Source organism: Coenobita brevimanus, chromosome 82 (assembly GCF_032717465.1).
Source record: "Coenobita brevimanus isolate Jiangsu-jjx chromosome 82, ASM3271746v2, whole genome shotgun sequence".
NCBI lineage: Eukaryota > Metazoa > Arthropoda > Malacostraca > Decapoda > Coenobitidae > Coenobita > Coenobita brevimanus.
This window is the reverse complement of record NC_137035.1, coordinates 2,135,001-2,157,915: the sequence shown is the minus strand read 5'-3', so window position 1 is coordinate 2,157,915 and position 22,915 is coordinate 2,135,001. Positions and strand designations below refer to the sequence as shown.

Here is a 22,915-nt window from a genome sequence, read left to right as displayed (position 1 = left end):
ACATTGTAGAATATGAAGCCCATTTATCCTTCACGAAATTTTCATGGTAGCTTTTCCATGCTGCATGCTATCCATTCTCACTTTCCTACTGACTTCGGTTTGAGGGATTCATGAGTGAGTGAATCTCCCTGCTTTGCTAGTGTTGTTTTTGACTCATACTATTGCTACTCTAGTTATAACCTTCCCTATAACAAATAGCCTAAAAAGGGGGATGTTGCTGTTTGTTATTCTTTGTACTCCTTTGAACTTCTCACGGCCTTGAGGTTTGTTATCCGTCGCCGTTGACTCCTCACAAGGGAGATTCACTACTGGTTTCCTCCAGCATCTGTAAGAACCTCCTACAGGAGTACATCCCGGCACTGCCCTTCTGCCCATTCATGTTCCTGCTCTTGAAGATAATAGTGTCGTCCTTGAGAGAGATAGTCACCAGGCGACTACTGGCGCTCCGGGAATAGTTCGTCTGGAGGCTGGTAGTGGGATTTCCATTGAAGAGATCCGCGTCCCTCTGCTGAGTAAAGTACCATTGATCTACCAGGCTCCGGAGGCAGGATAGATTGTAGGCCAAGGAGCAGAAGCCGGAGCGGAATTTGGTATTCATCCAGCAGAGAATGACGGGGTTGTAGCAGGTGTGGGACATGGCCAGCCAGTGGAAGAAGGCCCACAGGTACATCATGCCACTCCACCCGTCAACGTCCAGCAGCTCCCTCACCACCTGTACAGAGAGGGAGACAGGGATTAGCGTTAGGAAATGAAGGGCGATGGAGTTATTGTTGTTATTATTCAGTCGCGGTCCGTCTAATCGAACAGACCCGCTTATCCCAGGTAAGCAGCTGCTCATATGGGGTTGTCCCCAGGGTTCCCTGCACCATTGATATGTCTGCATCTAAGTGTGGCGTGTGTTCGCAGTGTTCGGTTATGTGTTTTATGTTGTGTGGGCCTCTATTCTACAATCAGGGCACCAATTATCCAACCCACATCTAAGCTGGTAGCTGAGGAACGGTGGGTGATGTCCTGATCTAAACAGGGGGCTGCAAAACAGGCTCCGTGGCACGGCAATACGGCCAGTTTAGCGACCATTGCAAAATTACTTCAAGTGTATATCATCGTCTTGGTAATGGTATTGCACACCCACCCATGAAATAATTCTGCTCAGTTCACCATTATTACGAAATTACTGTGATCAGAGATTTCCACGTTGAAGGGAAACCGATAACTATACGAGCGGGACTCACTCCTGCCAAAGTCTGGGTGAGTTGGCAAATTAATCATGACTTGATGGTGACGTGCTACTTTCGATAATTTATTTCATCTGTCTCTGTCTTTCCTTATTCACCGTCGACCCTGCATTGACTTTCATAATAAAAAATGGTTTTCTGAGACAGGTTTGCGCTTTCCGCAAGTGGCTGACGTCATGGTAAATGGATCAGAAAGTGCATGAATTTCATTTGTATGGTAACTACTGTTACTTTGTGTCTGGGCCCAACCAATGGGATGGGAATGAGATGATAGAAGGCCTAATATCCCATACAAACTGCATAACACTGCTCCAACGGGAAACTTTATAGTGTGTCGTTGAAAATCTTATTCAGATGAGGTAAGTCACATTCCCTTGGAACTGAATCATATAAGCTGCATGGCGCTGATTAAGGATACCACCAGTGAGTGAATGGTAGGAGGGAGGTATGCAGTATAGTGCAGTGGCCGAGTTGCAGTATTACCCTGTACATGAAGTGAGTATGTAGGTGTTTCTTCACTGCTAGTGGTGGAATGTCTGAAGGCTGGAGACTGGTGTGGATTGTTTGATAATGCTTGTGTTGTGATTATGTGCCCAGGTCTATTGTGTCTCCGCATTCAATAACAGGGATGTTGTGTATTTGCATAGGGTCCTGTATAGACTTGTATGTTTTTTTTGTCTTTAATTTTGTCCTGTCTGATTTGTAGTTTGTGTATGTGAGGCGTGATCGCCCAGGTTTGCAGTGTGTTTAAATGGTGAAAAAGTTGGGGAGATTATCTGTTGTGAGTCTGGGTTCCGTTCACCAGGTGGTACTGGCGAACAGAATGCGATGTCTGGCGCAGAGGAGGTGCGATATTCCTGGTACGGGATGAGGGCGTATAGTGAGGCGTGATTGAGAATGAGCATATTGGGTTTTGCAGCAATGTCAAGGCCTCGGTGGTTGTTTAAATTCCGTTCATACCAGACACTGTTTTTAGCGTTAAAGTTAACATCAGTGATATAGTTAAGTGGTTGTGTTAGGGGGAGGGAATGAAGGTTGTATTGCACTGGTACAACGTGGAAGGTGTCAGGGGACTGTAAATGTTAAAAATGTTGAATACTTCTTTGACCTGATTTGACACTGATTGACTCCTTCCGTCCACCTATAGCACCTTTCTCACCACAAGTCGATAAAGAGATTAGAGTTAGAGAGAGAGGGAAAAGGGTGGGAAGGATCGAGGGAGAATAGAAGAGAGGGAGTTTAAAGTCAATGAAGGGATAAGAAAAAGTTAGTCAGTTAAGCAGGGCCCATATGGAGAGTACTCAACCTGTTAATAATTACGAACATCATCACCATCTAATGACACACACACACACACACACACACACACACACACACACACACACACACACACACACACACACACACACACACACACACACACGTACACAAAGGCACTCACACACAGCATACACACACGTACGCACATACACATACGCAGAACATGAATAGACTGTTGAAAATTCCCAAACATCCAAGGCACATGAACAAATAAATATCAGAGAGAGAGAGAGAGAGAGAGAGAGAGAGAAGATGCAAGACTGGATGGAAATGTGGACAGCTTTAGGGATATTGAAAAAAAAAGGGGTGGGGGGAGGATGGGAAAATCCATGATGAGGAGGACCCAGAAGGAGAAAAATGAAAAACAGAAAAGTCAGAGAAATATCATCAAAATTTTTGGCAAGAATAAATCATTCCTCATACATTTGGTTACAGATGAGATTTCGAAATGGAGAGAGGGAAATTTTAGGTCAAGTTCAAGTGAATAGAGTCTTACATTATTCTAGCTTCAGTCCATTCTTATTCCTCAGTATTTAAGATGGAGAGAATTAATATAAACGAGAAACGGTGCCAAGGCATAGCAAACTCGTCCCCGGCAGTCATTTTAGTGCTGACGTATAAACACAACAGGATATCTAGTCAAAGATGTCACATATCAAATTTGGAGTAGATCGCATGAAAATTGACGATTTTATGCCCATTTGAAATTTTAGGCCCGACCCACCTGACATTGACCTCCCTATCGCTAGGTGGGGGGTAACCCCCCTGCTGTAACAAGGCATGTTATTGGATGCAGATTTGAAAGATGTACATTTAGGTTTTGCTTTCATGTCGCTATGACGAATTTGAAGGGAGTTATTGGGAGAAAATATTTTTTTACATTTTTAGGGCCTACAGACTGGGCAAAATTTTATCAGGTGATCAAAAGGGCATAACCCATCATCCTTGTAACTTTACTGTAGTCAAAATCGCAGCAGTAGTTATTGCGTAAAGTTGTTCACAGACAGACAGACAGACCGAGTGAAAACAATACCCGTCACCGAGACCCTCCAGGGCGGGAACGGGTAATTAATATATGCAGAGCGTAACAAATACTGTAGTGTTAATCTCTTATTTCAGTCGTGCCTAATCAGACAGAGCATAGCATCATATTCCAGTCTCTTCATACAGCTTAGTATTGAAGATGGACTGATGGCAATTTTAGGCCAAGTAATAGTGAACAGAGTATAACATCATGTTCTGTTGATCTCTTAATTACAGCTCAGCATTCTACATCAGCAATTTTAGGTCGTTAAAGTGGCAGGAGTAAATTATATACAGAGGATTTGCCATGAATGGAGAATAATATAGAAAATGACTATAAACAAGGTATAAATTAGAAACTGCTATAAAAAGAGTATAACACAGAAACTGCTATAATAAGAGTGTAACACAGAAACTGCTATAAAAAGAGTATAACACAGACACTGCTATAAAAAGAGTATAACACAGACACTGCTATAAAAAGAGTATAACGCACAAACTGCTATGAGTATAACACAGAAACTGCCATAACTCACCATCAGTGCGTTGAAAGGCAGCCAGCACAGCGTGTACACCATCACCACAGCCACCATCATTTTCGTCATCTGTAAGGAGGTTCAGTATAGACGGTTAGTGAAGGATATTTGATCACCTTTAGCTATAGAGATAGATATAGTATGTTAGAGAGTGGTAGCTGTGGTGTTCATTGCTGTGTGTTAGATTTAGTGTTAGATGGACAGCTGAGTCATTAGATAGTATTGTTTAGTTTGTAGTGCTAAACTATGTGCTAAATATAGTGCTGTATGTGTTAAATGAAAGGTGCTATAGTGCTGGTGTGCTAGTCATAATATTGAAAATAGTGTGTGCAGGATAGTCAGATATATAGACAATACAGTATTCAATATAGAGTGGTAGTGTGAATATAAAGTACTACAACCCTTTCACGCCGAGGGCTTTTTCCATATCAGACAACCATTAGTTTCATCTCTTAAAGTAGCTCATTTGTGCCTCGCGTATTGATGACAGTAATTTAAACCAACCAGTTAAATGAGTCACTCCTAAGGCATAAATTAAGATCGTATGGAGAAGCATGAAGGAAATTAACATGTACAAAAGTGCTAGATAGATTCACCAACTTCAGACCGCCACTATGGGTCTTCGCTTGTCACTAAATTCTACGGGTGATTGCGGTGTTTCAGGGCCTTGGTTTCTCTTTAGTTACGGGTGTGAAGTGCGGTTTTTCAGGGCTTTTACAGTATTTCGCCTAAATCTAAGCGTGTGAATTGCGGTGTTTCAGGGCTTTTACAGTATTTCCCTTAAGTCTACGGATGTGAAGCGCGGTGTCTCAGGGCTATTACAGTATTTCGGTAAAGTCTACGGGTGTGAATCGCGATGTTTCAGGGCTTTTTCACTATTTCTCCAAAGTCTACGGGTGTGAATCGCGGTGTTTCTGGGCTTTTACAGTATTTCGCTAGTCTACGGATGTAAAGTGCGGTACTTCAGGGCCTTAATTTGGTCTGCTGTTCAAAAAGCCCCAAGTTCGATCCCCAGACTAGGGAAGGAAACAGACTAATGATATGTTATTCGCTAATGCTTCCAAAGAACCCAAAGACACATCACAAAAAATACCCCGCACCGACAAGCTAAAAAACAAAAAAATAAAAAAATCAATACCATCTCTCCAGCCATTTAATCAGACAATCCCATCATGTATTCAGTATAGATGGTGGGTACTTGCGCCGAAGTGGTGACATGTGAAGGAATGTGGCATATATGAGGGATGCTTGACCTAAGAGAAAGGATTGCCAAGCCAATGACCAGTTTTAAACATATGAAAAAATACGTATCCCAAACCAGTATAAATGCCCCATACATATCCCACACCACTATAAATGACCCATACATATCCCACACCACTATAAATGACCCATATATTGTGATGTGGTGAATTCATCGTTTTATTTTAGCCACTGTAAGGGAGGTTTGGGGGACAGAAAGCCTTGAAAGCGAAAAGCAGATGCCTACCTACTACTTACCTACCTACTTACCTGTCTGTCTGTCTTTTAGCCTTTATATCAGTTCCGCATATCCTTTTCTAGTTACCTGCCTACCTCGTTCTTTACCTGCCTCTCTTCTTGCCTCCCTTCCTACCTACCGCCCTGCTTGCCTGCCTCCCTGCTTGCCTCTCCCCCATCTACATCCCTCCCTGCCTTCCTGCTTTCCCTCCTGTCTACCTTCCTACCCCTCTTCCTGCCTTCCTGCTTACTCTGCTGCCTACCTGCCTGCCAGCCCAATCAAGCGTGTTTACCTGCAGGCCATCAATACGGCTTCACCTGGACCATGACTCTTCCTCACTCCACCTCCCTCCCTCCGTACCCTCCCCTCTTCTCCCTCCCTCCCTATCCTCCCCTCTTCTTCCTCCCTCCCTATTCTCCCCTCCACTCCCTCCCCCTCAATCCTCCTCTCTTCTCCCTCCCTCCCTATCCTCCCCTCTACTCCCTCCTTCTCTCCCTAACCTCCCCTCTACTCCCTCCCTCCCTATCCTCCCCTCTACTCCTTCCCTCCCTATCCTCCCCTCTACTCCTTCCCTCCCTATCCTCCTCTCTACTCCTTCCCTCCCTATCCTCCCCTCTACTCCTTCCCTCCCTATCCTCCCCTCTACTCCTTCCCTCCCTATCCTCCCCTCTACTCCTTCCCTCCCTATCCTCCCCTTTACTCCTTCCCTCCCTATCCTCCCCTCTTCTCCCTCCCTCCCTATCCTCACCTCTACTCCCTCCTTCCTTATCTCCCCTTCTTCTCCCTTCCTCCCTATCCTCCCCTCTTGTCCCTCCCTCATATATTTCCCTCGTCTCCCTCATTCTCTCTCCTTCCTCTTCCATCACCTCTCTCTCTCTCTCTCTCTCTCTCTCTCACACACACACACACACACACACACACACACACACACACACACACACACACACACACACACACACACATTCACTTCATCCCTCCATTTCCTTCCAATCCTCTTCTCTTATATGGTTAATTGGTGGATGGAAGAACTATGAGGAGTGCGAAGGAAGGGAGCGAAGAAAAAAAAAAAAAGAAAGGAAGGGAGGGAGAGGAGAAGGATCGAAGCAAGGAAGAAGGGGAAGGAGGGAAAAGAGGAAAGATGGAAGGAAGTGAAAAGGGGAAGGAGGAAGGAAGGAAGGAAGTAAAAAGGGGAACGAGGAAGGAAGGAAGGAAAGGTGGATGCGAGAGACAAAGAATAAAAAAAAAATGTCAGGAAATCACAAAATAAAAAAATAATAACGAAAAACGAAAAAATGGATGAAGAAATTTTTTTAAAAAGTCAGGGAAAAAATGTAATTCGAGAAGGAACGAAGGCACTGTTTAGACAAGCCCCTGCCTTGGGTTCTGGCTGTCCAAATAACATATTCTTGGTTCGATTTCTGATGATGGAGAATTGGGAGGTGTGAGGGATTACGTGGAAGGGAGAGGAGGAAAAAGGGGGAGAAGAAGAGGGAGAGAGAGACAGTGGAGAGAAGAAGGAAGAGAACAAGGGTGAGAAACAGGAGGGAAAGCAGAGGGGGAGGAAGAGAGGGCGGGAGAGAGAAAGAGAGAGGAAGGTAAGAGAGAAGAGAGGTCAAAGGACGAAGGGAGGGAAAAGGCGCGGGAAAAATCGAGAAAGAGGAGAGAAAACGGTGACAAGAGAGGAAGTGAGGCGAAAGAGTGGGGTGAGTGCACAGAATGAGCAGGTCAGACTCATTAAAACTTCCCACATCCCTGCAGAAAGTTATCTTGTTTTTATTATTATTATTATTATTATTATTATTATTATTATTATTATTATTATTATCTTTGCCATCATCATCATCATCATCATCATTATTATTGTTACCGGTATCAGTATTATTATTATTATTATTATTATTATTATTATTATTATTATTATTATCATCATCATCATCATCATTTTTTCTTTATCATTATTATCTATACAACTGAGTATGACGAGTCCTGAGTGTGTGTGTGTGTGTGTGTGTGTGTGTGTGTGTGTGTGTGTGTGAAGCTACTGAATCATTGTGCTAGTACTGAGATCGACTATACTGAATGAATGGGTAAATATGTGGGTTGGTGGGTAGGTGGATAAGAGAAAAAGGTTCATTTGGGAATAGGTCCATGGGGTAAATAGGTCTTTAGTTTGAATAGGTCCATGGGGTAAATAGGTCCCTTGATTGGAATTGGTCTATGGGGTAAATAGGTCCCTTGATTGGAATAGGTCCATGGGGTAAATAGGTCCCTTGATTGGAACAGGTCCATGGGGTAAATAGGTCCCTTGATTGGAATAGGTCTATGGGGAAAATAGGTCCATGAGGAAAATATATTCAAGAGAAAAAAAAGCTACATAGTGAAAATAAGTTCATGGTTGAGAAAAAGCCACATGAGGGAAAATAAGTCCATGAGGAATATATGCAAATGTGAAAAATAGCCACATAAGGGAAAATATGTACATGGGGAAAGTAGGACCACGGGAAAAATAGATTCACGAGGAAAACTGACTCACGGCTAAAATGGTTCCATGGGAGAAATAGGTCCATAGGGGAAAAATGGGATTATAGGAGAAATATGCCCAGAGATAAATAGCATCATGAGGGAAAACACGTAAAAGAAAGTCCAAGGGGGGAAAAAAGGCCCATAGGGAAATTAAGGGGGTGGGGGATGACAGCCAGAGACGGGCTTAGATGGTAGTTATTGTAATTAAAATAGTAATGTTTGATGATAGAATAAAATAGTAATGTTTGATGATAGAAAGAAAATAGTAATGTTTGATGATAAAAAAAAATAGTAATGTTTGATGATAGAATAAAATAGTAATGTTTGATGATAGAAAAAAATAGTAATGTTTAATGATAGTATAAAATAGTAATGTTTGATGATAGTATAAAATAGTAATGTTTGATGATAGTATAAAATAGTAATGTTTGATGATAGAAAAAAAATAGTAATGTTTGATGATAGAATAAAATAGTAATGTTTGATGATAGAATAAAATAGTAATGTTTGATGATAGAAAAAGTTGTAATGTTTGATGATAGAATAAAATAGTAATGTTTGATGATAGAAAAAAATAGTAATGTTTGATGATAGAAAAAAAATAGTAATGTTTGATGTTAGTATAAAATAGCAATGTTTGATGATAGTATAAAATAGTAATGTTTGATGATGGTATAAAATAGTAATGTTTGATGATAGAACAGGATGGGGAGACAACACTATAGATGGGTGCTGTAGACGGGCTGGCATGACCAAGGCAAAGGACTGATTTCTATATTTGTCTACCAGAAGAACGAAGCATATGCCTGGTGGGTCAGTGCACAAGTGAAAAGGGGAGGGAAGGAGAGAATAGAGACAGATATAGTGGAAAAGGAAAGGGGACATAGCACAAAACTCAAAGAGGGAAGGAGAAAGGAAGGGATGGAAAAATAGGAAGCAGGAGTAGAGAAACGAAGTAAGTAATGCATGAGAAAAGTAAGCAACATGATAGAAATGAAAAGGAAGAAAGATATGAAAGACGGAAGTAAGATGCAAAAGAGGGCATTGAAAGAGTCCAACACCTACTCCCAACAATTGCTTTAAGACCTAAACTTTCGACTTTGCCCTGAGACTTTGGCTTCTGGCTAAATATTCTCAAAACCAAATTATTCATCCTCGCATTACCCTCAACCTTTCCGCCAAGTGTGGCTCATATCGGATCAAAGCCGATGAGTTTGATCCAGCCCTGTGACCTTGATCTTTGACCTATTGTTCTCTAAATCGAGTCTCTTTATCCTTATCTAACCCCTAACCCGTCCACTGAGTTTGGTCCAAGTCCATCTTTTGATCTTAGACCTTGACTTTGATTAATTTTTCTCAAAGTCAGTCATTCTTGCACTATCCTCACTTCATTCTTGCACTATCCTCACTTCATTCTTGCACTATCCTCACTTCATTCTTGCACTATCCTCACTTCATTCTAGCACTATCCTTACTTCATTCTTGCACTATCCTTACTTCATTCTAGCTCTGTCCTCACTTCATTCGTGCACTATCCTCACTTCATTCTTGCACTATCCTCACTTCATTCGTGCACTATCCTCACTTCAATCTTGCACTGTCCTCACTTCATGCTTGCACTATCCTCACTTCATTCTTGCACTATCCTCACTTCATTCTTACACAGTCCTCACTTCATTCTTGCACTATCCTCACTTCATTCTTGCACTATCCTCACTTCATTCTTGCACTATCCTCACTTCATTCTTACACAGTCCTCACTTCATTCGTGCACTATCCTCACCTCATTCTTTCACAGTTTTCACTTCATTCGTGCACTATCCTCACTTCATTCTTGCACTATCCTCACTTCATGCTTGCACTCCCCTCGGCTTTTCAACTACGTCTGGACTGAAATGGATCAAAATTACTGAAGTTAACCTTGTTTCCAATCTTAATCTTTTACCTACTTTTAAAAGAAATAAATCAGCCTTTTTGAAGATCCTCAACTCCCCCACCAAGTTTGGTTCAACTCGGGTTAAAACTTATTTATTCTGTTAACACGCTAACAGAGAGGATGACGTTCTCTCTCTCTCTCTCTCTCTCTCTCTCTCTCTCTCTCTCTCTCTCTCTCTCTCACACACACACACACACACGCACACTTTAAGCAAAACACAGCACCCGCTCTGACTTCGAGAACCAGAGTGTAATAAGGAAGACGAAAAGATTTTTTTTTTTTATGCGAGGAAGAAGGAACCAAAGGCCATGAGCCCGCAGTAACAGTTCCCTCCAAGAGAAAAACAAAATACAATAGAGAGCCAAATTCAAGATCCGATCATTTTGAGATGCCTGGACACACTGCGTTTGAAAGACTGGAGATCATAGGCAGCAGGAAATACAGACAGAGGGAGACAATTCCAGAGCTGACCTGTTGCATAAATGAAAGACTGGGAGTAACGGTTAACTCTTGCATTAGAGAGTTGGACAGAAAAGGGATGAGAGTTTGCTGCCAGACGGGTGCTACGCGCCCGTCGTAGAGGTGGAGGAATGCAAGCAGACAGTTCAGAGGAGCAGTGACCATTAAAGTAGCGATAGAAAAGAGATAAAGATGCAACAGTGCGGCGAAGAGACAGAGGTTGAAGGGAGTCAGTAAGAGGAGGAGAGTTAATGAGACGAAAAGCCTTTGATTCCACCCTATTGAGAAGAGCTGTATGTGGGGAGCCTCCCCACACATGAGAGTTGTACTCCACACAGGGGCGGATAAAACCCCTGTATAGAGTCAACAATTGTGCAGGGGTAAAGAAAGAGCGGAGTCGGCTTAGCACACCCAATCTCTTGGAAGCAGATTTTACAAGAGATGTAATATGATCTTTCCAAGATAAGTCCCGAGTAAATGAAACCCTAAGCATGTTCAAGGATGATGCAGGATTAAGCTGAATATTATTAAACATTAGTGGGTATACCTGTGGAAGATTTTGTCGGGTTGATAGGTGTAGGAACTGAGTCTTAGATGCATTAAAGACAACCATATTATTTTTACCCCAGTCAGAGATACGAGCCAAGTCAGACATTAGGTGTGCCATAGCCTCATCCCTTGTTTCTTGAAGTAACTGTTGAGATGGGCGTTGCGGGAACCGAATGGAAAGGTGAAGGGTGGAGTCATCAGCGTATGAGTGGACAGGGTTAGATGTACAGCTTAGAAGATCATTGATGAATAAAAGGAAGAGAGTTGGTGATAGGACAGAGCCCTGAGGAACACCACTGCTGATAGATCTAGGAGAAGAACGATGGCCGTCTACAACAGCGGCTATAGAACGACCAGAAAGGAAGCTAGTGATGAAGGCACAGATAAAAGGATAGAAACCGTAGGAGGGCAGTTTGGAAATTAAAGATTTATGCCAGACTCGATCGAAAGCCTTTGAGATGTCAAGTGCAATGGCAAAGCTTTCGCCAAAGTCCCGAAAGGAGGATGACCAGGAGTCTGAAAGGTAGGTGAGAAGATCGCCAGTGGAGCGTCCCTGACGGAACCCATACTGACGATCGGAAAGAAGGTTGTGATAGGAAAGATGCCTTAAAATTTTTCTATTAAGAATTGACTCGAAAACTTTTGAAATACAGGACGTTAAAGCAATTGAACGATAGTTGGAGGGTTGGAAATGGTCACCCTTCTTTGGGACTGGCTGAATGAGAGCAAACTTCCAGCAAGAAGGAAAGGTACAAGTTGACAGACAAAGGCGAAAGAGTTTGCCTCGGCAGGGTGTAAGCACAGAAGCACAGTTCTTGAGAACAACAGGAGGGACCCCATCAAGCCCATATGCCTTGTTAGTACTGAGGCCAGTGATGGCAGAAAATACATCAACTGAAGAAATTTTAATGTCAGCCATGAGGAAGTCAGAGGGGGGAAGTAAGGAGCAAGATAAGAAAGAAGAGGAAAGATGGAACTGAACTTTCTATTGAAGTTATATAATAAAGTACATTATAAACTGAAAATGGTGGATAGACAGACTGACAAGCTAAATATGGAGAGAATAGAAGTGCATTTAAGCATAATAATCTACTGCTATACGAACCCTTGATTATAAAGTCGTAAACGAATCAACAATCACACAACATGCAGACAGACAGACTTAAAACGAGCAAGTAGACCAGAAACCAGGCAGGCAGATAGACAGACACGATCTATCAGGCAGGCAGACAGGCAGGCAGGCAGGCAGACATGATGGAGGAATTACTACATACAGGCACATCTGCTCTTAACGTTGTTGGTGGTTGTGGTAGTTCGATGGTGGTTGTTGTGGTAGCAGGTCTCCATCTGTACCACCATCTTCCACCTCTTTGGCTCGCGGTGGTGGTGGTGGTGGTGGTGGTAGCTGTGGTGGTAATTGTGGTTCCTCACTCCTACCTCTATCTTCCACCACCTCTTTCGCTCGTGATGGTGGTGGTGGTGGTAGCTGTGGTGGTAATTGTGGTTCCTCTCTCCTACCACCATCTTCCACCACCTCTTTCGCTCGTGATGGTGGTGGTGGTGGTAGCTGTGGTGGTAATTGTGGTTCCACTCTCTTACCACCATCTTCCACCACCTCTTTCGCTCGTGATGGTGGTGGTGGTGGTAGCTGTGGTGGTAACTGTGGTTCCTCTCTCTTACCACCATCTTCCACCACCTCTTTCGCCCTTGATGGTGGTGGTGGTAGCTGTGGTGGTTGGTGTGGTGTTTGCACTAGTTCCTCTCCAGAGCGCTGTCTTCCAACATCTTCCAGCCCATTCATTCGTGGTGATGATGCTGGTGGTGGTTGAGATGTTGGTAACTGTGGTAGCAATCCCCTGTCGCTACCAACATACCTTCGCGATGGTACTCTCGATGGTAGTGTGATTCGTCTCTGTGGCGATGGTGGTGGTAGTAACATACCATCGCCACCAACACCACCAGCGCCACCACCACTATCTCCACCACAGTTTTCTACCACAGTGAGCTCCCTGAGTCTGATGTGTTCGTGCGTGGTAACCTCATCCAGGTATTTGGTGGTATTGACAAACCTCACTTCGGATTGTGTGGGTGAGGCAAGGCGATGGGTAGGGCGAGCAGGGAGGCATGGTAGGCAGCGAAGAGCATGGTAGTACCCGTTCCTAAACCTACTGTTCATCCAGAAGTAGATAATGGGATTGTAACAGGTATGGGACATGGCGAGGAAGTGCACGACGAAGAAGAGAGTGATGTGGACTTGATAGGGCAGGTCTTGCAGGAAGCTGGAAGGCAGGTCACCCAGGACAATGTACAGGTTGAGGGGAAGCCAGGCCAGGGTGTAGGCTGTCACGCAGGCCAACATCATCTTCACCATCTGCAACATCCACCCACACCAACATTAGAAACATCATCTTCACCATCTGCAACATCCACCCATACCATCAGTAGAAACATCACCTTCACCATCTGCAACATCCAACCACACCAACATTACAAACATCACCTTCACCATCTGCAACATCCAACCACACCAACATTACAAACATCATCTTCACCATCTGCAACATCCACCCACACCAACATTACAAACATCATCTTCACATCAATCCACCCAATCCATCATTTGAAGCACCATCCATCAACATCACCATTCATTACAGCCACCCTCTCACAAACATCATTTGTCAACACCATCTTCACAATCTGTAACATCCATGCACACTTTCATTAGAACCATCATCCATCGACCATCTTTATCATTTTCATCGTCACCATTTGTTACATCGCCATCCACAATATTCACTTCCTTTCACACATTCAGCATCTGCAATTTCAACTCGCATTATAACATCCTAATCCATCAACATTATACTCACCCACACCCATAATAGATTTTTTCTCCGCCAATCATCTTTACCATCATCTACATCAACATTATTACTTAAACATTCACATCCACTCACATTAGGGAGATGAGTACCGCGACTAAGCGCCTTATGGAGTCTTGTCCTTCATCTGCCTACCAGAGGAGTGCACAAAGTAGCGACGGGTATAATGAAGGTTACATGTCTCCACCCACTTGAAGATATTCTTATTTTAATCTTCCTGTACTTGGATGATTTTACTCTGGCAAGGAGGGCATCCAGGTACTGAAAGGGATGCTTAAGGCTAAATTTTTCTTCAGCAGTTAGAGTCTCTCCTGAGCTAAATAAAATCATCTTAATACAGCCAGTTAACAATGAAACAATAAATTATCATCATGAAGCGGACAAGTACTTGTGTAACCCATTCAGTGCGATGATGTACTTATAATTTTCTTCTTTTTACTACGTTATGTTTTAATTCAACGTAAGAGCAACATCTTGCAGTGGAGGGGGTAATGGAAGCTTCATATCAGTTTATCAATCAATCTTTTAGTTCTTCATCAGGAGTGGAGGGGACCAGGTTTAAGCTTGTTTAGTCCCGACAGTGGAAGTGAGTGACCCGTCACTCTTGAGTGGCACTAGCAACATAAGCCTGTCTGTACATACCTAGGGGTCAACCTCCTCTAGAGGAGTTATCACATCTTGGGAGCGTAAGCCATCACTGAAGGGCCATCCCCTTCTGGGGCACCATCTCCCCATTATGGAGGGCCAGTCCTCCAGGGACGTTACAGCCTACTACCCACGTTTGATGCAATAACACCTTGGCGGATGCCTGGCTAATGATACTTCCAGTTATCAAAATTGTTTGATGGTCGCTACTTTCAGTGGGGTTGATCAAAGCCTGGTTAGGAGGCAAAACACGCACTGAAAACTTACAAGAACTATAGTAAGAACGTGTATAAGTGCTGTGTCTCTAAATATTTTCATTTTTTTTTTTAATTATTTTTTTATATGTTACAATAGTATCTGTGGTCCTAAAGATACCGGTAGTAACTCTGGCTGCACACTTGAGGGATGATTGTTACTAAGCCTTGTCCTCCAGGAACCCATCAACCTTCTCAATCATCCAGTGCAATGTGTCTCAGGAGCAACAGGATGACTCGGCAAGATTCCACACATGGGTCACAGCAATTTTAATACTGTATACATTATGGACAGTATTGGCAATAAATCCCAAGTATCCCTCAAATGTTAACCCTTATGAGCCACATCTGTCTAGAGCGTCTTAGTGCACCAGATCACTAGGCTGAACAACGCCATCTGGAGATATTCAAGCCATACATTTTATAATTAGCATATCTATTGTCAGTGTTGACGTAGATTAACTACTGCGCTATAGTGGCATCATTTTGTTGTTTATTACTGCAGGCAAATGGGCGATGTGATTCAGATTACGAGACACTTGTCGAACTGTTGCGTAGGAGTTAGATGCAGCCTTCATTAACCCTTTGGCTACGAGAGGTGAAATAAAATAATCTGGAGGTATCAAGAAAACATAATTATCGGTAAAACATGTCACCGGTTTGATAAGATAAGCGCCTTTAGTACGAAGGTGTAACGTAACATAACCTAATCTATCCTAGCCTACCGGTAAACCATTTAAACAAACCTAAACTAACTTACCCAAACTTCACCTTATTAAACCAGACTTAGACTAGGCTGACCTATCTTAAACTAATATAACCTAACTAAATCTGATCACCAAACCTAACCTAATCTGACTTAACCTGACGCCACCATCCTGACCCAACCTCTTTAAAACTAGCTTAAACTAACCTAATTTAGTCTGGTCTCACATCCCTACAGAGGCTAACTAGGAGTAAAATTGTATATGAAATGTTCCCTTGTGTTCTGTTCTCCGATTAACTTGAACTTAATCCTTTCTCCCATTCTGGCTGGTCGGGGGAACGGTGGTTAGCATGTTAATCGCGCAACTGGAAGAACCAAGGGCCGATTGTAGGGCGGGTCAGACTCGTGGGCAAAGTTTGTTTCCCTCTTGTCCCTGTTCACCCAGCAGTGTAATTAGGGACCTTGATATAACATGGACTACTACGGGTATTATTGTGGAGGAAGACAAGGACAGCAAATACTGATTATCTGCCTTAATAATTATCGTGCTGTCGGTAGTCATTAATCTCAGTCCTTCCTCTAAATACTTGACCTGATGGGTGTCTTCTTAGGTCACGATTGTCAGACGTATTTCCAGTTAGCTGTTAGTGTTTTTTTTCTGTGCCCTGATTATCTTATTTTTATGTTATTGTTTACATATTTTCTGTGATCTGATTGATAGCATTTTTTTTCTCTGTGGGATAATTATCTTACTCATTTTCTTTTTTCTTTTCTTTTTTTTTTGGTGATCCGATTAACAATTTTCCTGTGGGTTAATCTTTTTTTTTTTCTGTGATCTTTTTCCCATACCCTTTTACTGGTGTGTGTGGATTCGTTTCTCATTCTCTGTGATCTGATTATTATTATTATTATTATTATTATTATTATTATTTTTTTTTTTTTTTTGTTATCCGACAGGTAACTGATTGGCACAGTTTAATATAGTCAGATCGAGACACAATATAGAGTATGATTGTACGTTTTATTTGGTATTATGGCATGATCTTTAGACAAAATTAACGACTTTATTTATTAGGCACATAGCTTCCTAGGATCTGACTTATGCTCTTTTTATTATCTGACTGACGCTACCCTCTTGGATTAGGACAACTCTAGTAATCTATTTTTTCTAAAGGATGACAATTTCTCTTCAGTTGAGAATTAGTATAGGAGCCTGAATGTGTTAATACTGATATCTTTAACCTTTTCATGGTAGCCAGACGATTTTTATTCAGCTGGGTAAGGATGGAACATAAGAGACCCTGTGCCAACTGTATTACTCTATTCTAACTAGATCCAGACGATTTTATTCAGCTGGGAGTAATTAAATGACCGGGAATATGATTTATCTAACACTTAAGGTTGGTGTACCCGTGTGTGTGTGTGTGTGTGTGTGTGTGTGTGTGTGTGTGTGTGTGTGTGTGTGTGTGTGTGTGGAAACAGTGGGCTGGGCTTAGGTGAGTGACGTTATGAGTTTAGGCACCTCCCAATCCTCATTAAAGAGTGGGTGGAGCCAATGTGTGTGACATCACGGGTACCAGCACATCCCATTGGTTGGTTAGGCTAGTGGGCGGAGCTTTTGGGAGCAACATCACAAGTTTCGGCGTCTCCCATTGGCTAAGAGCTTAGTGGGAGCAGGCTGGATGGATCTGTTATATGAGTAGGCTTATGGTGTGGTTTCTTAAAGTGTGGTTTTTGATGAGATCTCACCAATGTAGAGACAGGCTTACGTTGCTTGTATGTCTGAACTCTGATTTGCACCCATTCAGACTGATTGCCATTCGTTACTCACTTCCCCTGATTAGACCTGGCCGGTATTCACTGTTACTTGATTAGACTTCAGTGGTATTTGATTTACTCAGTCTTATTTGATCGGTATTTCACTTATTCATGTGATGTCTTATTAGATTTGATTAATTACCAACTTATTCAGTTTTTTTAGTACTGGACTGATTTCACTTACACGTACTGTTGTATGATTGGACTTGATTGGCAATTCACCTATTCAGTGTTTTCTAATAAGCACTCGATCTAGTTGGTTTTCAGTGTTTTCTGATTGGACATAATTTATTTACTACCCCGTCACTGTTAACCGACTGCGTGTTATTAGTTTACCATTTATTCACTGCTGTATGATTGGATTTAACTGGTATTTCACATATTCACTGTTTTCTGATTGGATTTAACTGGTATTTCACATATTCACTGTTTTCTTATTGGATTTAACTGGTATTTCACATATTCACTGTTTTCTTATTGGATATGACTGGTATTTCACATATGAATTTCACTGGTATTTCACTTATTCACTGCTTTATATGGCAAAAATTGATGGGCTTTTCACTTTTCACTAGTATGTGTTTTGACGTCTTTGGTAATTCACAAATACACTGTTATCTGATTGCCCTTGATATGTATTTTACTTATTCACTGTTTTCTGATAGGTCTTACCCTTCTTCCCTGATTTTCAGCCCACGTGTTTTCTTAAATCTGATCACCTCTACTTTCACTGTTTTTTTTGTTTTTTTTTTACTTTCTGAATTATTGGTGTCAATTTTTTCTCACATTTAAATATTTTCGTTCACTTTATATTCAGAATTATATTTTTTCCTTCTATGCATACTTTTTTTTCTTCCTTGTCTTACTTATACTTTCTTCTTCTTTTTCGCTCGCTCTAAGCACTTCTGATCATTATTTTCACTTCTCTTCCATTTTTCATCCACGTTCCTTCCTATTTCCTTCACATTCCTTCTTCTTCTTCCCTCCACCCTCTTCCACATTCCTTCATCTTCCCTCCACTCTCCTCCACATTCCTTCATGTTCCCTCCGCTTTCCTCTACGTTCCTTCATCTTCCCTCCACTCTCTTCCACGTTCCTTCACTTTCCATGCACTTTCCTCCACGTTCCTTCATCATGCCTTCACTATCCTTCATGCTCCTTCATTTTTCTCCCTTGTTTCTTCATTCTTTTTTTTTTCACTTTCCTTAGCCTTCCTTCATTTCTCGTAGGTTCTTCTTCACTTTTCCTCCTGAGACCCTGTTTTCCTTCTCTTTTTTTTCGCACTTTCTCAAATTCCACGTCTCTTTCCTCCATTTTTCCTCCTCCTTTCCTCCTCTGACTATGTTTTTGCTCCTCTTATACACACAAACAGATATACGGGAAACATTATCTAACACTGCGTCTACTCACTCAGAGAGAGGGAGAGAGAGAGAGAGGGAGAGAGAGAGAGAGAGAGATGTTAAGATTGGCAGGTCGTGGGGTAGATATGTGAGTAGGTAAATATATAGGGCAGACATACATAAATATAGCTCCCAGTAAGTTGATAAAAAATAAATTAAAATGGAGAAACAAAGACGATAATTAACGTAAATATCAAAATTATAGAAGTTGTGGACCGAATAAGCGTTAAAAGAAAGTTGATGTGGCCTAATGTTAACGTCTCCATACATCCAGGTCGGTCTGTGGGCGTAGGTGTATCTAGCCCTTCAGTGTCAACATATAAATGAGGCTATGTTAACTCCTTCAGTACGCATGGGCAAGCTTAAGTGTATCAATAGGTGCAAGTGTAAGCCTTCATAAACTAAATGTAAGTAAAAGTGTAAGGTACAATCCTAAGTAAGTGCTTTGCATATGATCCCTGAAAGTGAGTCCAGGGATCTTAGTGAAGAGAGTGTGTGGCATAGATACATTATTAAGTGTGATGTTAGGGGTGTACCTGTGCTCATGATTGCTGCTGGTGATGAATGTGGTGGTGAACTGGCTCGAGTAATCATCAACCTGTTTCCTTTGACCCATGCCTGAAGTGTGTTAAGGCAGTCTTGTTGAAATGTGCAGGCTGCTTCTGCAATGTGGTGTGTGATTGGTATGGGAATCTCATATGGATGCGAGGCAGAGTTGTGGGATGTTGGCATGTGAGAATATCGTGCATGTATAGGTTGGAAAGGGTGGGTGAGAAAACGAAGTCAGGGAAGTTTTGTGTTCATGACGACTTGCCCTGGACTGTAACATATACTTGAATACCAGATATTTAGTTAATAAGCCAGCGTTTGGTGTTTGGGTTGTAGGTTTGGGCCATTAGTTTCTGTCGGGGGCGACATCAAAGGCAGCACTAATGTCTGTTGCTGTAGGAAGTGTACGTTGTGCGGGTCTTACGGCGTTAATGCTATCAAATACATATTGTGTGAGGCTGGTTAGCAAGGTGTTTGTGGAGTGTAGTGCTCTAAAGCCATGTTGTGGGTGAGTAAAGGGACTCTAAGTGTGGCTTTGTTACGAATTAAGCAGTCGTTTATCTTGGATGGGGTGCTGAGTAGTGTTATCGGTCTGTACACATACTCGTATAAGGAACGTGGCTGAGAAAATAGATAACAGTAAAAGAAAGATAGGAAGAGAAATTCATTTACCTAAGGAGACTCTGATATTTTGGACTGAGATGTATATTTGACAGATGGAAAGAAAGATGGATAGAAAGATAAACAGACAGACAGATAAAAAGCAATACATATTTAGAGAAACAGCTGGGTATTTTTTATCGGAGACAGATCAAGGTAAAAAGAATGTAAGAACACAGAAAGATTTACGGCTGAATGGATAAATGAGGTGGTAAATGAATAGATAATGAGATGGATGCAGGATAAGAAATTCTACTAAGATAGAAAGACACTGATGCAAATACCGGTGATATAAGTATATGTAATAAACCATGAAAAGCAACTACGGTGTTAAGCGAATATCAAAGCACACACATACAAATACACACATCCTCTTACGTACATACAAACATACACGCCTTCATACACACACATACACATGCGTACATAACACAGCAACTTACTGTAGCTAATTATTGTTTATTTTCATTCTCAAGGAATAATTTACACGATTAACAATATCACTGATGCCAATATTTAATGGTGGACTCAGTTAATACACTAAAATTCATTGCCGTATTAAAACTGAGTGCACAGAGGTGTAAGCAAGCCCTAAATTTTGAGTGTAATTATTGAATGTGATTAGCCTGCTTCGCAAACTACAGAGCTCAGTCAACAATGGTTCAAAAAAAGGCAGATATTTTCTTATTACCATTATCACAGACGCATGCTTTATTGTGGAAAAATAATAAAGGTTTCTCATACCTTCGTGCTCTCAGTTTTAATGGTACGGCGATTACTTACTGCATAAAGCTAGATTAATAAAAGCTCAGATAGACACAAAGCTTTTATCGGTAGACAGGAAAAATCTATGATAAACATTAAAAAGGAGTCTATGGCTTTTGTACTTCCCCTTTAACTGCTATGATTTCTGTCAGCTGAACAAAATCGTCTGGTGTGAGACTAGATATAATTTTAGGAGTACCATCATTAGGAAATGGTTACTCGAGATGGTTTTGAAAGCTCTGACAATTTAGTTTTCTCTCATTTGAACAAACTCTTCCAAAATAGTCTTTGATGCATATGACTGCTTAGATTTCTCTCATAAAAAGAGAGGTAAGATTGCTTTGATAAAAATTAAAAAGAGATGAGTGTACGTATGGTTTGTGTACAGTATCTTCCAATACTAGATATTGGTGTGCCTCTACCTGTCTATGTGTAGAAACATGTTGAGTAATCCTGCTGTTGCTGAGACACTCTGCACTGGGTGAGTTAGTTGGTGGGTTGACTGCGTCCTGGAGGACAAAATTTTCCCAGAGGACGAAGCACATTAGTTGTTAACCTTCAAAGCTGCAGCCAAAGTTAAACTCAAGGATGAGGAGAAGACTGTTAACCTCATAGAGGACTGGCCCTCCAATTGGGAGAGAGAATTCTCCTAGAAGGGATGACCCTCCAGATGAAGCTTAGACCTCTTAGGGAGCTCAGTCCTCTCAAGGCTATCACCCTCCAGTGGAAAACCTTGTAAAAGCATGGAAAGATGTGCTTGTGTATGCAAGCATCCAGGAAAGGTTGCAAAACACTATATTTTATGGCGCACATTGTAGTTTGACTTATTAGCCAAATCCAGTATCGCAAACAGAATTATGTTGCTCTTGTAGTATGCTTTGACCTTTTGGCAGTCGGGACGACTTTAGTACTCTACTCCAGCTGACACCAGACGATTTTCTCAGCTAAGAGTGAGTCATAGGAGCCTGATTTATATATTTTACCCCTCTCATTGTAGAAGCTCTAATATTCTATTCTGTCTGAAGTTGGAATATTTTATTCAGTTGTTTGTGAACCATGAGAGCCTGAAAGTCACGTTCAGTTGGATTACAGTGACAAAAGCTCAGGTAGATAGACTGACAGACAGAGAAACAGGTAGGTAGGTAGGTAGATTGGTAGGCAGCCAGACAGACAGATAGTAAGCACAGAGATAGATTGAAGGACTCAGTAACCACCTCACTAAGGTGACTTTTTTATACAGTATTTCTGCGACCACAAGACGATTTTATTCAGTTTAAGGAGGCCGTATACAGTCGAGACGGAAAACATTGACAGGAGATGATCGACAACCTGCAACAGTGCATGAATCACGTCAAAACACCTGATGATGACTACCTTTGGCACGGGGTTTTTGAAATGATGCGTCCGACATTTATGACTGGTTTACAACAGCCCCAGCCCACGATAACAGAAGAATAAGGTGTTGTTCCCGCTGAAAAAAGTATCCCTTGAATGTGGCGATAAACTTATTGTGCCTGGATGCTGGAGAAATATAAAAATAGCTCTCATCACTCGAAGTCACTGATCCCCACTTATCTATAGGCCTATCCCAGTCAGCGTATTTCGTACAATACTCAGTACTGTTCTTTTTTTGCGTGGCAGGGAGGCATGATTTCTTCCAAGCACAAAAGCTCCGACATCCATGTTAATCATGAATAAATTGCCACACATCTTGGTGAAACATCAGCAACCAAACGTGAACTTTTCTCATAAATTACCTGGCTATAAAAGAATGGTTGATTCTTAATTGCCTTTGAGATGATTTACACAATCAGTGTTTGGCCTCGGTTTTAGCGCATGGTACCAACACCATGCTAGGCAATTGACCATGAAGACAGCGTGCTCAGTCATCTACACAGTCAGTGCCCGAGCACAGCATTTCTACCATGTGTCAAACCATGCTCTGACACTTATTATGTAAACCAGCCCTTATGATCATTTTCAGGGTTCTTTTGGACAATTTTCTGGGTCTAGCTGGTGGGGTAGCGATATTATCCTCAGCTGTATGGTTTGCAGTCAACTACAGTATAAAGAGAAAAATAATGGATTCAACAAATATTGCATTGAAAACAAAGGAGGATGGTGATGATATATTATGGCGAGGGTACTTTATCATCCGCTTGGGCTAAGTGT

The 22,915-nt window shown here is 41.7% G+C and overlaps 1 protein-coding gene across 1 annotated transcript in view; it reads right to left on the bottom strand.

Moving 5' to 3' along the window:
* Nucleotides 1–269: 269 nt before the first annotated feature.
* The window catches only part of LOC145409623 (RYamide receptor-like), a 91,022-nt gene continuing 68,376 nt past the window's right edge, over nucleotides 270–22,915 (bottom strand). Inside the window, exons 2-3 of the mRNA XM_080279977.1 lie at nucleotides 4,115–4,183; nucleotides 270–712 (exon numbers count right to left, since the gene is read on the bottom strand). Coding sequence (XP_080136103.1) covers nucleotides 290–712; nucleotides 4,115–4,183 — 492 coding nt within the window. The 3' untranslated portion in view covers nucleotides 270–289. The remainder of the gene's footprint in view (nucleotides 713–4,114; nucleotides 4,184–22,915) is intronic.